The sequence below is a fragment of the Oculina patagonica genome, chromosome 8 (genome assembly GCF_052425735.1).
Source record: "Oculina patagonica isolate OP01 chromosome 8, crgOcupat, whole genome shotgun sequence".
Taxonomy (NCBI): domain Eukaryota; kingdom Metazoa; phylum Cnidaria; class Anthozoa; order Scleractinia; family Oculinidae; genus Oculina; species Oculina patagonica.
Genome location: NC_135765.1, coordinates 33,363,821 through 33,378,113, shown reverse-complemented (window position 1 = coordinate 33,378,113; position 14,293 = coordinate 33,363,821). Strand labels below are relative to the sequence as shown.

Sequence of the window (14,293 nt, the reverse complement as noted above, 5' to 3'; positions counted from 1 at the left end):
TATTACCTTTCAAAAGCCTAGTAACAGCTAAGTAGCGAGACGTGAACTCTCAGGCAAACTCAGTGTATAAAAAAAGTCCTAAACCCCATAATTCGAGCCGAGAAAAACCTGTCCTCCACACAAGAACAATCTTTGTCTTCATGATTCGTGTCGTTTGTCAATTTCGGTTTACTACCATAAATTATACACGAACATTTTAGCATGAATCATGAATAACGGTCGTAAAAGTTAGCAAATCGAACGAAAGACATTCTGGACGGGAAATTCACGGAACACGGCCTGATTTGAGCTGTTTTCACGTGTCACGCGTTTTTTTTTTTGTCAAATCACATGACACGCATAACCCTTTTGCTACCCTGAACCCCCCTTCTCCCCCTCCCCCTCCCCGCCCCCGAGATGGGAGAGTTGATATTTAACAGTCAAGTAAATTTTGTAGTCACTAAAAAATTCACTTGACTGTTTTTTAGATATTAAAATATCTCGAATGCCTCTTTTGTGATGGGGATGCTTATAGGGAGTAAGAGCACTTATTGAAAAAAAAAAACGATACCCAAGAGGCACTGGCCATTGGGTAGGGGACGCTTGTTGAAAGGAACGTGCTAAATCAAATCTGTTGCGGTATCTTGCAGAAATGCTTAGGGACGGATTTGGAGAGAAGCCGTGGTTTGGATGCCTAATAACAGAGGAGCTATGTTTCACTGACGAAAATAATTGTTTACCAAAGAAAAAGGCAATTGGTTTTGTATCATATTTTTACACCTATTCTACGTGGGATGGGCGGTCCCTACAATTGGAAGACCTTTATGTCGATCCAACTTATAGAGGTACAGTGTAAACAACAGAACCGATTTGTATCAATTTGAAATTAAATTACCTTTTGCTACTTATTTTTGCGGAAACTTAATTTCGCGAAAATGGAACGGGCATATTTCATGGGACTCACATTTTGAGCTTTGGCCAAAAAAATGCATTTAAAGGGGCTAAATGTCACGAAAATTGTCAAAATACTGGTCTGCAATAACAATCAGTAAGTCTCAAAATTGACACAACACTTAAAACAGTTTGGCATGTTCCTCTGTAACAAAGTAGAGCTAGTTAACATAAAGTAGAGCTAGTTTGACGACTGAACCAAGATAATTTTGCAGAAAACTGACCAAAAGGACCAAGAAAAATTTTTGTAGAAAATGACCGAAACGTTGATTAATTGTAACGAACTTTATTGAAGGGTTTAAAGTTCGCGACTTTATTTTTCGCGAGAACCGTTTTTCGCGGGACTTTAATTTCGCAATTTTCTGAAAATCGCGAGAATCGCGAAAATTAAAGTCCCGCGAAAATAAGTAACAATAAGAAGTTGATTTATGTAGTTCTAAATTAAAAGCCTGTATACATGTAGAACTGTAATAATTTACTTTATGCTGAACCTTAATTTTACATATACTGGTATTTGTTTATTTTTGTGTTATCTATTTGATATTGATTTGCTTGTTAACAGGTAAAGGTATTGGCACAGAGATGTTGAAAAGAGTTTGTGTGGTAGGTGGAGATTGTATATAAACATAGCTCTCTCAAGCCTTGAAAAAACATAAACTATGGTCTCTCTTGAAAATGTTGGTTTTATTATGAAAGAAGGCTACAGGATATAGATATATTTCCACATGCCCAGATTTTGGATATAGATATATTTCCACATGCCCAGATTTAATACTGTCACCTATGGGAAACACATATATATGGGACCTATGCTGTGGAATCGAATCTCAACTAACTTTTAAAACTTACCGTCTCTGCAATTTTTCACCGAAAATTAACCATGAATGCGAGAATTGTGTTTTATGTAGCACATGATCTACTTAACTTACTTTAGAATTACTGTTAAAATTATTTGTAAACAATGTAGTTAAATTTCAGTCTCTTTTTATTGTAAATATCAAATTTATGTCTTTTTATTTTTTTTAATTTCTTTAATTCTAATTTCTGGAGAAGTATTGATAGTGAACCAAATAAAATCGCAGAAGGAAATAAAGGCATAGTAGCCAGACATGGAAGCCATTCCATTCCATCCAGGGGCGCTTCATGCTGATATCACTGTGATTTCAGAACTGAATTCACCTTTCATTTTTTTTCTGATTATTTGATGAATTAATAATGCAGTCCCATTATGTTGGAGTTTTTCATCGATTTAACTGGCATAGAGAATACTGTATCTATAAAAACCTATTTGCAGATATATGACCTCCATACTCTCTGATACCCCCCCCCCCCCCCCCAGCCCACTTTTATACCTTCTTACATCACATTCAAGATTTTGGTCGTGAAAAATGATGGATGTTGTGAGATTTGAACTGAATCATCATTGCCTCATTTCATGAATGTCTGTCTTCCGTTATAATGAAAAATTATTCAGGAGGGGGAGGAGAGAGAGAAGAGAAAAGAATAGGGAGAGGTCATGAGGGTCCATGGGAGGCGCGGTGGCCTAATGGTTAGCGCGCTCGATCAGCTCTGAGTCGAACGGCTCGGGTTCGAGACCTGGCCGGAGCACTGCGTTGTGTTCTTGGGCAAGACACTTTACTCTCACAGTGCCTCTCTCCACCCAGGTGTATAAATGGGTACCGGCGAACTTACTGCTGGGGGATAACTCTGCGATGGACTAGCATCCCATCCAGGGGGGAGTAGTAATACTCTCAGTCGCTTAATGCTACGGAAACTGGGATAAGCTCCGGCTGTATGGGCCACTTAGGCTCCGACACAGACTTTACCTTTACCAACAAGGTAAAGTGAATTTTACTTTATAATTTCAGATAGCTGTAGAGCAAAGTTGTGCCAGAGTGGATGGAATTGTTTTAAATTGGCATAAAAGTGCCAGGGACTTGTATGAGAAGCTCGGAGCAGTGTGTCTGGATGAGTGGAAGTTGTATCGCATCACCGGAGAAAATTTACTGGAATTTGCTGGCAAGCAACCAAAAATAGAGTAACAAGCACCAATGTGGCTCACAAACCTCTTTAGTAAAAGGGAAGATTTTCAAACTTGCAACTAGCCTATTAAACAATATACACGGCAAACACTCACGAGCGTACCAAATGTTGTATGTCAGATTGATGTCAGAAGGTGACGTCATGTTACAAATAAATCACTAGCTGGGAAACTCCATCCTGAAAATAGTACTTGCTGCACAGTGTGTATTAAATGGCATGAACTTCTTCTGGGCTTCAAGTTATTATTAAGACTGTATAGAAATTGTGAAATAAAACCAAACATCATGTCAAGGCAGGATGTTATTTGTGTCGCCGGATAGAATCTCTTTTATTGTTTTCACGCACATCTGTTGGTCGATCTGGTGGTGGTTTATCTTGCGACACAACAGCTAATCAGGTTGAAGAGCGTAGCTGTTTGTGAGTACAAAGTATTGGTCTCGCTGAAATCCATCCCCGTTTTGCTTTCACCATCATAGCGAGTAGATCTCTTTGGAAAATCATTGTTTCACCCTCCACTCCCTTAACACCATGTGTCGGATGATCATTGGTATCTACTGAGCTTTGGGACACATTTTTCTTCTCACCTTACACTGTTAACTAGTACACTTTTATTTGATTTCTAATTAAATCCGCCACAGTATAGAAGTCATGGCCAAAAATTGCTAAACCATGATTTATTTGTTGTATCCCATATCATCTTCAGCAAACTAGTTCGACCCCCCGCGGAGCTCGCGTGTTGTATTAAGTACATCAAATTGGAATAAATATTACTTTGGATGCTGTAGTCATGTGTGTCATTATGTGTACATGAAGAGCTTTGAATTAGTTACCAGGCCAGCAATATTCTACTTTCTACTGGTCCATGGATTAAACAACTCCTGACCCATAGTACCCGATGTCGAGAAATGTTTCATTATTTCCATCCCCCTCTCAGGCCTCTCTTTTTTTCCGTATGCCGTAGACTTCCCGCCCCCTGATCCCTTCAGTTCTCCTCCTCCATTTGTAAACAGCTCGGCCTCCAGAAGAAATCTTCTTAAAAAGACGTTTGCGATTTTATGGCCCGGGCAAACGGGCTGAAAAACTTCATGTGATCGCATTCAAATGTCGGTCCGGGATAAAAAGTTAACTTACGGATGTGCAGTGCTGGTTTTCAATTTTGAATTTTAATTTTCTGTAGCTTTATCTTTTATTAAAAGCAAGTTACAAACCAATGTTACGAACGGTCAGAAATTCGGCGGCAGTTCGATTTATCTTTTACTTCTTATAAATCAAAAGAACTTAGCCAATCCAAACTATGATATTGGCTGATATTGAGTGACTCTGAAGAACGCTATAGATAGGAAAATGTATGTCTCGATATGTCGCAGAATTTTCCAAGGTCACGGCTCATGGCTTCGTATTCTATCAAACCAAGGGTTGGATATGATATCTATAGCACTCTTGAAGTTTTCTGTTACCAGTGACAAGAGCACAATGAGCAGTTTCTTACCATCAATTAAGCAAGAGACTTAATTTATTTATACACGAGAAAGATTTCTGCACAGCCCCAAACTTTTGTGGTTAAAATTAAACATGCAAATTTTTCCACATAATTCTTCACAGGCGAACGGTATCGAAACCGTAGTTGTAAATAGAATGAGAGTTGTATGCATAATTAAGTATGTTAGTATGGTGTTAATATGCGGAAACTCCTGTCGATTACTTTAGTTTATAATCTTTAATACATGTCAATTGCCTTCGTTTTCATCCCACTTGTAAGACAGTGCCTCTCGCCGTTTTCTTCTCACTTTGTCTTCCAGGCTCTCGTCTATGAAACGAAAAAATTAACTTAATGTTAGCGCTGTGTTTTATGGAGCTAAGCGGTGCAAATTTTACAAGAACGTCATGAAAAAGAGAGAAACGGTCAGAAACGAACCATCCGACGGTGGCTCATGCTGATCATTGGGAAAGCCTGTTGGTGGTGTGAGGGTACAAGCCCAGGCCAAAGCAGCTAATTTAAGACGTTTCTCGTGGCTTATCCTGTTCGTTGCTGGCTCCGTAAGCTGTTGTTGTATTTTGCGTTCGTTTTCACTCCAATTGTTAAGTTTTTCCGTTCTTTCTTGAATTTGCCGTCGTCTTCTCACTTTTTCTTCCACACTCGCGGTGCCGCGAGATCGCCGTGAAAAAGAACGAAACGAACCGTCAGCCGACTTTGATGTGAGGGGAGGTTTCTCGAGGCTTTTCCCTCGCGTCCGTTGCTGACTCCATCAGTAGTACAGGTCCAGTGGGCTTTAGTCTACTTGTAGTCCGTCTTTTTTCTCAATATCCGACGAGCGTTTTTATATCCCCAGGAATGCGAACGCAGAATGGTGGTACCGACTGAAATTCGAGAGAAAAATAGACTGCGAGTGCAAGTTAGCTTACAGTCTGGCTTTGATATTTTCTATTTTCTCTCCCAAACCAGGAGCCCATGACTCCTGCCCAAACAAATTGGTTATTTTGACCCACAATCCCTTGAGTTTGGTTTCGCTTTGTAGGCGATGACGTCATCATGATGTTATTGCCTTATCGTGAACTGAATCGAAGAGCACTGGGGAGTCCACTAGGGAAGTACCGTATTTTCTCAATTAAACGCCCCGGAGTTTATTTCAAACTTGGCTTGGTGAACTCGGCGTTTATTTAAAGCCGGCGTTTAATCGGAGCCCGGCGTTTATTAACGGACTGCAATTTTCTGCCAATTTTTCTGATTGATTTATTGTTACCGATCTTCGAGACCAAGGGGCAGTTTGTTAAGGCGGGACGATTTTTCTCTTCGTTCTGCCCCGAAAAACTGTCCCTGGGTATCCAAAGGCGATTATTTCCCAAAGATGCATTATTACGGATTGAATAGTTTATGTTGCAATCAAGATTTGTAACAAACAGAATATATTTACTTGTTAGTTTGACCTTAAATAAACGCCGGGACCTCGAACAAACGCCCCGGCGTTTATTTAAAAAATAGCAATTTTGACCAGGCGTTTATACGAGGCCGGCGTTTAATCGGGGTCCGACGTTTAATCGAGAAAATGGTAAACACTTCGGTGTACTTCTTTGCGGTTCTCCACTCTAACATTGCATTGTTTTAATGTTTCGTTCTCAATAAAAATACACCTTTTATAACGTGACATATAAACAAGTAAAACAACTTTTTTCGTGCTTTTTAGTGTGGACGAGGAAAAACGCAGAGGACCGTTTTTAATCGTTGTGGTGTGAAGATAGGCGAAAACGCATTGACCAAAAAATGGTGGCTTTTTTATGGCTGGAGCTCGTCAGGGAGGTAAATCGTCATTTTCTCGTAAACGAGTATTGTGACTCGAAGAAAACGTAAAGTTAGTAAGCAGTCGTGAATACAACACGACGCCGTTAAGCCCAGTCTCCATCGTAATTTGCTGCTTGGAGCCCCGTGCTGCAGAATGCGGAGCCCTGAATAGTTACTAGAGAGCCCGGAGCTCTGGGGGACCGGAGCCCGACCTGGACCCTACAGCTTTTTGGGCTCTTAGCTGAGGCCCTGGACTCGGCCTGGAGCCCTAAACCCGTTTGGGACCCTGAGGAGCTGTTGCTCCTACCCTGGTATATGGGGATCCTCTATTTTTATAAGGTGGAGTAGTTTTGAAGCGCTGTATAACTAAGGATGGAATTGAGAGAAGGAGGCCGTGGAGGGGGTGGGGAGGTATTTTTTGCTTTCCCCCAAAATAGAGAAAATACTACCCGATGTCCGTACCCCGTAGACTTCCCACCCCCTAATCCCCTTATCATCTCCTCCCTCGTTTAAAAACTATCATATTGCTCCTCATTTGTAAGTCATAACTTGGGGACAGCCATTACACGCACTGCCCTCTCGTCGTATATTGTTCGACCGAAAGAGAGAGCTGGGTACTAGGTCGACTACCTGCCATTTTATCAATCTCGAGCCCAGAGTCCATCTAGTCGGTCAGCGGTATGGGATGGACTCTGGGAAACTGGAATCGATCAGATCAATTTCAGGTCGATTCCAGGTAGAACCTTGGTCTTCCGGTTTTTATTGCGCATGCTCTTAGCTCTAAGCGGAAGTAAATTTCCCAGAACGGAAGTAAATCGAGAAAGTTGAACTACAGTATTACTGGTGTTTATTGAAGCAACAAAAGTAACAATAACGTCCTGCAGTTAACAAAAGAGAGAGTTAACAAAAGAGCGTATGGTGTTTTGATTTCCTTTAGTCTCTTTCGTGAGCATTCTGCTATGTTTGTTTTAAATCAAAGGTGTTGTTAGCCTTCCAGGATTCCGTCTGTGACGACTGCGTGCGTGTGTCCGGCCGTTGTTGTTTTGCAGAGGACAGCTAAAAAATTTACATAATATACAACGCACGGACAAGCTATTGTTCTGTTCATAAAAAAAAATTTGTTTGGCGACTTTCGCATATTTTTGTTTGGCGACTTTTTGTATATTGGAAAGGCTTCTCGCTGACAGTGCATCTTTTCAGGATAGGTTGCATGTTTTCGAGCAAACAATTTTTTCCTCGTTGAATGGCGGTGATATTAATAAAGACGTTGAAGGCCACATGTACACCGGTCAACGCTATTCAAAAGGCGTAATTAGCATTTTGGCGACTCAGCACGTGCACACGTGTGTTATAATTTTTGTACAATTCCTTTTCTTCAGCAAAACAACAACGCGTAATGTTCAAATTCTGCGTCATTAGTAATTATTTTGAATCGTGCACTGTCTGCCATATTCAGTTTTTTCACCGGAACGGAGATTTGAATGAAAACAGCAGTTGTAGCGAGATTTGTAAGTCAACTATAAATTGAGTTTTCAATCAACCTTGTCCATGGTGACGCCGTCGTTGTTGTTTTAAAACTCCGTTCAGAATCGACGTTTAAAAGAAGTCCTTTTTTTATTCATGGTATCTTTTACGTTCAAAGAGAAGGGTAGAATTAGAAAATACTTCATTTATTTAGAGCCATATCACGATTTCTTAGGTGTTTTTACAAAATTAAGCTGATACTTCTGAACATTTGATCATGGAAAACGAAAAAATGTTTTTCCAGGGTTTCCGGTTTGGTTTACTTCCGGGAAGATTTTCAGACTTCCGTGTTGATTTCTATTGTTCTGTGAGGGCCAATAGAGAAAGAGAAATACATTTCAGTTTCCCAGAGTGTGTACCGGCGACCCTACCGCTGACCAACCGCTGACGGACCGGAGAGCCGGGGCACACTCTGGGCTCGAGATTGCCATTTTATAACATACCGCGGGTAAGACAGAACGGGGGCTCAACAATCTCTGAGTACGGAAAGTGCTTCGACAGTTGTGTTGACCGGTTGCGGGGTTGCGGATTGATTTTTGCAAGATTCGATTGTTTGTGTCACACTTTTCTTGCCTTTGTGGAGGATTATATAGTCAGTTGCGACTGAAAAAAGATGGAAAACTGGCGGATACGTGATGCAGTAGCAGAGGATGTCCCAGATATTTTACGAATGATAAAGGTAAATCATAAAATGTGCCACCCTATATCACCGGCGCCGAGAGTAGTTTACTACACACCGTTTACTAGCTTAGTTGTACTAGAATTTCACATCAATAAGCTTACTCAATGCTGATTCAAAAAGCCTGTCCACGCGCCAAACTACACTACACGGTGGGGGAGAGGGTGGGGGGGGGGGGGGGGGAGGGGTGCCCAAACCCCTCTCTACATGTAAGACTGTATTATCATTTGATGCAATTTTGTCTTCCTTTTCATTGACGGAGAGCCCGCTGTGTGATCCACAAATAACGGCCTACAAATTATGGTCTGCTCATGCGCATTTCCGCCCGACAGTAATTTTGCTGCTAATATATTATAGTATAAATTTCTGCTCATTGATAGTTGTACAGTCAACTCTCTCTTAACAGACACCTCTATAAGGCGGACACCTCTCTAAGACAGACACCTGGCGTTGGTCCCATCCCCGCCTTTTGTCACCCATTTTACTGTAACTAAACTCACTATGAGACGAGCCAGTCCTGAAGATGTCCATTTCAGAGAGAGTTGACTGTATCCGCTTCTGTGAACAGAGCCCAAGCAAGACCTTTGCCATAGACGAGGCCAGATTTCGCTTGGGGCTCAGGGGTCATGCCCTCCAGAAAATGTTTAAACCTTGAAGCTCTTAAACTCTTTGAGAGACATTTTCATGAGGTATTTCGTGAGAAAAATCAATCTTGTTCAACTGGGGATTATTTTCCAAACAAAACATATTTTGTTTTAAATTTTGGGTGAAAATCTAGATGAGGCAAGTGCCTTGTCTTGCCTCTTACTAGTTACAACCCTGGTGAAAAATGACAGTGTGTTTGCCAGAGTTGTCGGTTAAGGGGTCAGTATCCAATTTGCCAGTTTACCAATTTTCCTCATGTGGTCCCCCATCTTCTTTCTAGACTTATTCTTAAATTTTATTTCACATTCAAAAAAGAATACCAGTTTGTGTAAACGCCTTCCATTCTGATTTTGCAGGATTTAGCTGTGTATGAAAAAGAGCCTGAATCAAGAGTAAAACTCACTGAAGAAGGTAATATTGCAGTCAAACTTCCATAAGCGGACACCCTCAGGGACCGAAAAAGTGTCTGCAATTAGAATTTATTTGTCTGCTCATGGGTAGGTGAAAATGAATAATCTGTGTATGTACATGTAGCTGGGACATCTGATGACTGAGTACAGAGACTGTCCACTTACAGAAGGACTCTACCCAAAAGAATATGGGTGGGGAGCCAAATAAACTGATACAAAATTTAAATTATTTTTGGATGCCATTTTGTGGTGTAGGTTAATTTTATCAACAAATAAACTGAACCATGTTCTGAACCACCTGACCTTATCCCCCAGGCACTCAAACCAACACTTCCAGCCATGTGACGACCTGATCTCTTTATACTTGACTAATGACTATGTAAAAGTGTATTGATAAAAAATTGCTGTTTAGAACAACCTCAAAAATGCTGGGAGTATGGAAACTTGTTCCAAACTGTCTGCATGTGCACTACTGGCTCAATCACAAACATACAATCAACAGTTTTGTATACTGCCATGATTAAATTTAGTGCTCAGAGTGTTAATTTACTCTAGATCTTGGAAGCCCAAGGGCGAGTGCTTATACACATGTAGAAGAGTGCTATTAGGAACAGAGCACTTATTTTTCTTTTCAGATTATGCGATAAAGCACTTTAATGAACATCTGATACTGACAGATACTCAACTGTAACAATAGGGGTTCACATAGTCATAACACCATTTCCTTGTTCAAGTGTTTAATATTTAATTCAGATGGGAAAGCAGACTACACAATTCGCTCATCTAAATATGTCTTAAATGTCACTTTTACAATAGAGACCCTTACTGGAAGGGGATGCTTATTGGGATAGGGGTGCTAATTTAAAAGAGGGCATCAGCTATAAGGGGGAGTGCCTATTGGAAAATGCCTCTTATTGGAAGGAGGGTGTTAAATCAATTCTTATCATTATGGTATCTTGCAGAAATGCTGAGAGATGGGTTCGGAGAGGAGAAGCCGTGGTTTGGAAGTCTGATAGCAGAAGAGCTTCACTCCCCTGAGGAAAATCATTGTTTACCAAAGAGAAAGGCAGTTGGTTATGCATTATTTTTTTACATCTATTCCACGTGGGAGGGGCGGTCTCTATATCTGGAAGACCTTTATGTTGACCCAACATGTAGAGGTACAGTGTAAACAACAGAACCTATTTTGTATTATTTTGTAATTGACATTATTTTAACCTTTTTAATAACTCTCAGAAGTTGATACAGAACTTAGTTGATTAATGTGTTATGTATACAACTGTAATAATAAGCACTCTACATCAGTATCAGGTTGTTGTTGCCTGTTTAAGCATTTTTATCCCCTGAGCAGGTGCATATCTGCGATTATTGGCAACAAAAGAAGTTAAAACACTTTAGAAGACAATGGTCACTTAACAATATTCAACTGCTTCTCAGCTGACTCCTTTTATTTAAAATACACCTAATAGTGATGATCTTCTGATATCCCCCCCCCCCACCCCACCCCCACTCAGAGCTGGTCTAAAAAAGAGTTACACCAACTAAGGTAAAAAGGTACAGTCTGTGTTTGACCCTAGTGGCCCATCAGGCCGGAAACTATCCCATTTTCAATAGCATGAAGTGACTAGGGCTATTTCTACTGTACTCCCTCCTGTTTGGGATGCTAGTCCATCACAGGGTTACCCACATTAAATTTTCTGGTTATTAACCCATTTAATTGTACACCTGGGTGGACAGTAGCCTGCGAACACAGACGTATTTCTGACCCTCATTTCTCTCCACTGAAAAATAGTTATTTTTCGGCAAAAGGAAACAACAGCCAAAAATACGTGTGTGTACCCAGGCTAGGTGGACAGAGGCACGATGAGAGTAAAGTGTCTTGCCCAAGAACACTTGTAACACAATGACCCCAGCAGGGCTTGAACTCAGAATGTTTGATCATGAGTCCAGTGCCCTAACCACTAATAGGCCACCGTACCTCTCATACACCAACTTAGGCATAAGTCTTAAAGTGTCATAAAGGGGGATGTCCAACAAAAATACTGAAATTTATCTGTACCTTTGAAATGCTTAGTTTTCATTTTTTTTTTGGAGACACTTCCTTTGAGAGTGCTTGTTGTCGTTGCATTATAAAAGATCAGTTTTTTAATAATTTGTCAGAAATTAATAATTTCTTATTGTGCTCCAATTCATGCTGAATTTTCAAGCATTTGGAATGTTTGTTTGTTTTTGTTCATCCATTTATATTAATTAATTTTATTTTCAATTTTTAACAGGAAAAGGTATTGGCACAGAGATGTTAAGACGAGTCTCGTCGGTAGGTTGAGACTTTTTTAGACCTGTAAAGTCCTTTAATTTTTACAGATTCCTTGTTGTATGTAAAAACAATGATGAATTTATATGTAGCTTGATCGGGTCTTACATACTGGTGGTGAAATGCATGGTGTCATGTAAGACAAACAAAGTTATCCACGCTAGTTGTTGATATATTAAGTCAAAAAAAATGAGAATGAGAATGTTATTTAGTTTGCAGTTGCCAATCTCTTTTTTCCACTTTGCTTCAAGAGTTCAGTATTGCATGGTGACCCAAGTCATGCTATATAGGCACTGTAGTATAATCATTAAATTCATTGGGAAAGCAGCAATACCCCTAGGAGCCTATGGGCTCCTATCCTTGTCACTTCATGTTGATATCAAAACTGGCCTCACCTTTTTCTAGTGAGCCTTCCATCAATTATTTAAAGGGAACCTCGACTGTAAAACAGTTCTGGTCAAAATAATAAGTTTACCACAGTCTAAAATCGTTTTGGTTGTTTAAAGTCGCGGATTCCTTTTTTCATTAGAATACTGGATTTGTCAATTTTTGTGCTTTTAAATTTCCTTCGCGCCGCCATTTTGAATTTTATGACGTCACTGCGTTGCCGCTTTTATTAGAAAGCAGAGGTTCTTTTGTGTGAAACAATTGGGCAACGCACTGACGTCATAAAATTAATTCCAAAATGGCGCCGAGCGGGAAATTTAAAAGCCATAATCTTTTCCGTTTACGGTTGTTATTAAATGCTGCTTCTCCCCTGTCCTGTAAAATTTGTAGTTTAGGCATTATTTCAAACAACTCAACGTCAACTTGCCTAAACAACAGAGGTTCCCTTTAACTGGCACAGAGAATATATTACAATCTTCCTTCCTCTCATCCTCGTCCTCTCTGACCCCTCCCCTCCCCCCTTCTTTTCCCCTTCCCACCCCCCTTCTTACACCCCATTCATGGTGACCGTCATGCAGGGAAAATGATTGGCTTTATTTTTTCAGATTTGAAGATTTAACATTATTGCTTCACATGTTCTCTTACTCTCCTGTAATAGTCCATTTTACAGTTGGCTGCCAAGTGGCCTGGCCTTTAAATGGTAGTGAGGCTGGAGGTGACCTTGCATTGATACAAACCTGTCTGCTTTATCATGTAAATGAAAACTAGTTAGCATCAGAACAACACGATTAACACAACAAAAGCAGTGAGGTCTGTATCAAAACAAGGTCACCTTCAGCCTCACTTCCATTCAAAGGCCAGGTTACTGAGCAGACAACTGTAAAATGGCCTATTGACAGATAGTATACGTAGTGTTGAGATGGGAGAGGGAGAGAAGAGAAAGGAGTGGGGACGAATGCAACTAGCCATAAGCGTCCACCCCTCTTATTCACATTAAATTGAATTTTACTTTATAATTCCAGATAGCTGTGGAGAAAGGTTGTGTCAGAGTTGACTGGAATTGTTTAAATTGGAATAAAACAGCCAAGGATTTCTATGAGAAGCTTGGAGCAGTGTGTCTGGACGAGTGGCAGTTGTATCGCCTTACTGGAGAACGTTTACTGGAATTTGCTGGCAAGGAACCAAAAATAGCGTCTTGATCTTTGTAGTAGACAAGCACTGGTGATGGTTCACAAATCCTCGTCGGAAAAAAGCGAAGACGTTCTGGCTGGCGGTCGCTGGCGTTAGCCCATCAAACAATTGCACGAACACCCACGATCGTACGAAGTGTTTTATGTCTGATTGTCGTCACAAGGTGACGTCACGTTCAATGTTGCGAGAATCGCGGGCTCAAAGACAGGTTTCATACAAAAGGTTGCTTTTTCCTAACGACTCAATACAAAATATTAGCTAAATTGAAATTGTATCGTTACGGATTTCAAAAGAATTGCCTTTAATACTAAATGAACCGAAATGAGAATTGGATTGTTTGACAGTGTTTTTGGTTGTTTTTTTTTCGTTTGACTGATGTCGCTAATAAGAGAAACGCTACGATTTCATCTTAGCAGATTAGTGCCTGCGTTGTCATACACGATGAATCGTTCATACAGCAAGGGTTTTTTCCCTGCGCGTGAGCGGTCAAACTATTGATACTTTTGAAATCTAGACAGAATAGAGTGAACACAATTTTTAATTACCGGTAAATAGCTGTCGAGTCAGAACTGACTAATCGATTGGCGCCAATATATTGGATGCGAAACCGAAAGTATAATCACTTTCAGTTTCGAGCCTTTCTGGTCCTTTTTACAGCCTGCGTGTGACTGTCTGCTATTTGACCTCTTATTTCCTCACGAGGAAAACAGACACGTGTGCGACAATAGAAATAGCTATATTAATATAGGAGACGTTAGTGCTAAGGCTAGAGTCTTTCGAGTCAAATAAAACAAGCAAACAAATCGTACTACAATTCAGTAATTCAGCCTTCTTTGCAATAATAATTTAATAATACACTAAAAAATCTCAATGGTAAAACTTTTGAATGTTTC

The 14,293-nt window shown here is 40.3% G+C and overlaps 2 protein-coding genes and 1 long non-coding RNA gene across 3 annotated transcripts; 2 read left to right on the top strand and 1 right to left on the bottom strand.

Moving 5' to 3' along the window:
* The first annotated feature begins 544 nt into the window (after nucleotides 1–544).
* On the top strand, nucleotides 545–3,279 carry LOC144664509 (thialysine N-epsilon-acetyltransferase-like). The gene is made up of 3 exons (XM_078525673.1): nucleotides 545–824; nucleotides 1,493–1,537; nucleotides 2,803–3,279. The coding sequence occupies exons 1-3, from the start codon at nucleotides 632–634 to the stop codon at nucleotides 2,970–2,972; spliced, it is 408 nt and encodes a 135-aa protein (XP_078381799.1). The 5' UTR covers nucleotides 545–631; the 3' UTR covers nucleotides 2,973–3,279.
* Nucleotides 3,280–3,558: 279 nt separating this feature from the next.
* Nucleotides 3,559–5,437, bottom strand: LOC144662472 (uncharacterized). The gene is made up of 3 exons (XR_013572456.1): nucleotides 4,889–5,437; nucleotides 3,723–4,780; nucleotides 3,559–3,670 (listed from the first exon to the last, which is right to left on the bottom strand). It is a non-coding gene; the product is annotated as an uncharacterized LOC144662472 (long non-coding RNA).
* Nucleotides 5,438–8,223: 2,786 nt separating this feature from the next.
* LOC144663529 (thialysine N-epsilon-acetyltransferase-like) lies at nucleotides 8,224–14,079 on the top strand. Its single transcript, XM_078524500.1, has 5 exons — nucleotides 8,224–8,453; nucleotides 9,455–9,509; nucleotides 10,471–10,668; nucleotides 11,785–11,825; nucleotides 13,232–14,079. The coding sequence occupies exons 1-5, from the start codon at nucleotides 8,388–8,390 to the stop codon at nucleotides 13,406–13,408; spliced, it is 537 nt and encodes a 178-aa protein (XP_078380626.1). The 5' UTR covers nucleotides 8,224–8,387; the 3' UTR covers nucleotides 13,409–14,079.
* The last annotated feature ends 214 nt before the right edge of the window (nucleotides 14,080–14,293 follow it).

What these genes read in the sequence shown, in the direction of transcription:
- LOC144664509 (XM_078525673.1), top strand. Translation starts at nt 632, where the DNA reads ATGCTTAGGGACGGATTTGGAGAGAAGCCGTGGTTTGGATGCCTAATA. An exon ending in TGTCGATCCAACTTATAGAG is followed by an intron (nt 825 to 1,492) that starts GTACAGTGTAAA and finishes GCTTGTTAACAG; the next exon opens with GTAAAGGTATTGGCACAGAG. An exon ending in GAAAAGAGTTTGTGTGGTAG is followed by an intron (nt 1,538 to 2,802) that starts GTGGAGATTGTA and finishes AATTTCAGATAG; the next exon opens with CTGTAGAGCAAAGTTGTGCC.
- LOC144663529 (XM_078524500.1), top strand. Translation starts at nt 8,388, where the DNA reads ATGGAAAACTGGCGGATACGTGATGCAGTAGCAGAGGATGTCCCAGAT. An exon ending in AGTAAAACTCACTGAAGAAG is followed by an intron (nt 9,510 to 10,470) that starts GTAATATTGCAG and finishes GGTATCTTGCAG; the next exon opens with AAATGCTGAGAGATGGGTTC. An exon ending in TGTTAAGACGAGTCTCGTCG is followed by an intron (nt 11,826 to 13,231) that starts GTAGGTTGAGAC and finishes TTATAATTCCAG; the next exon opens with ATAGCTGTGGAGAAAGGTTG.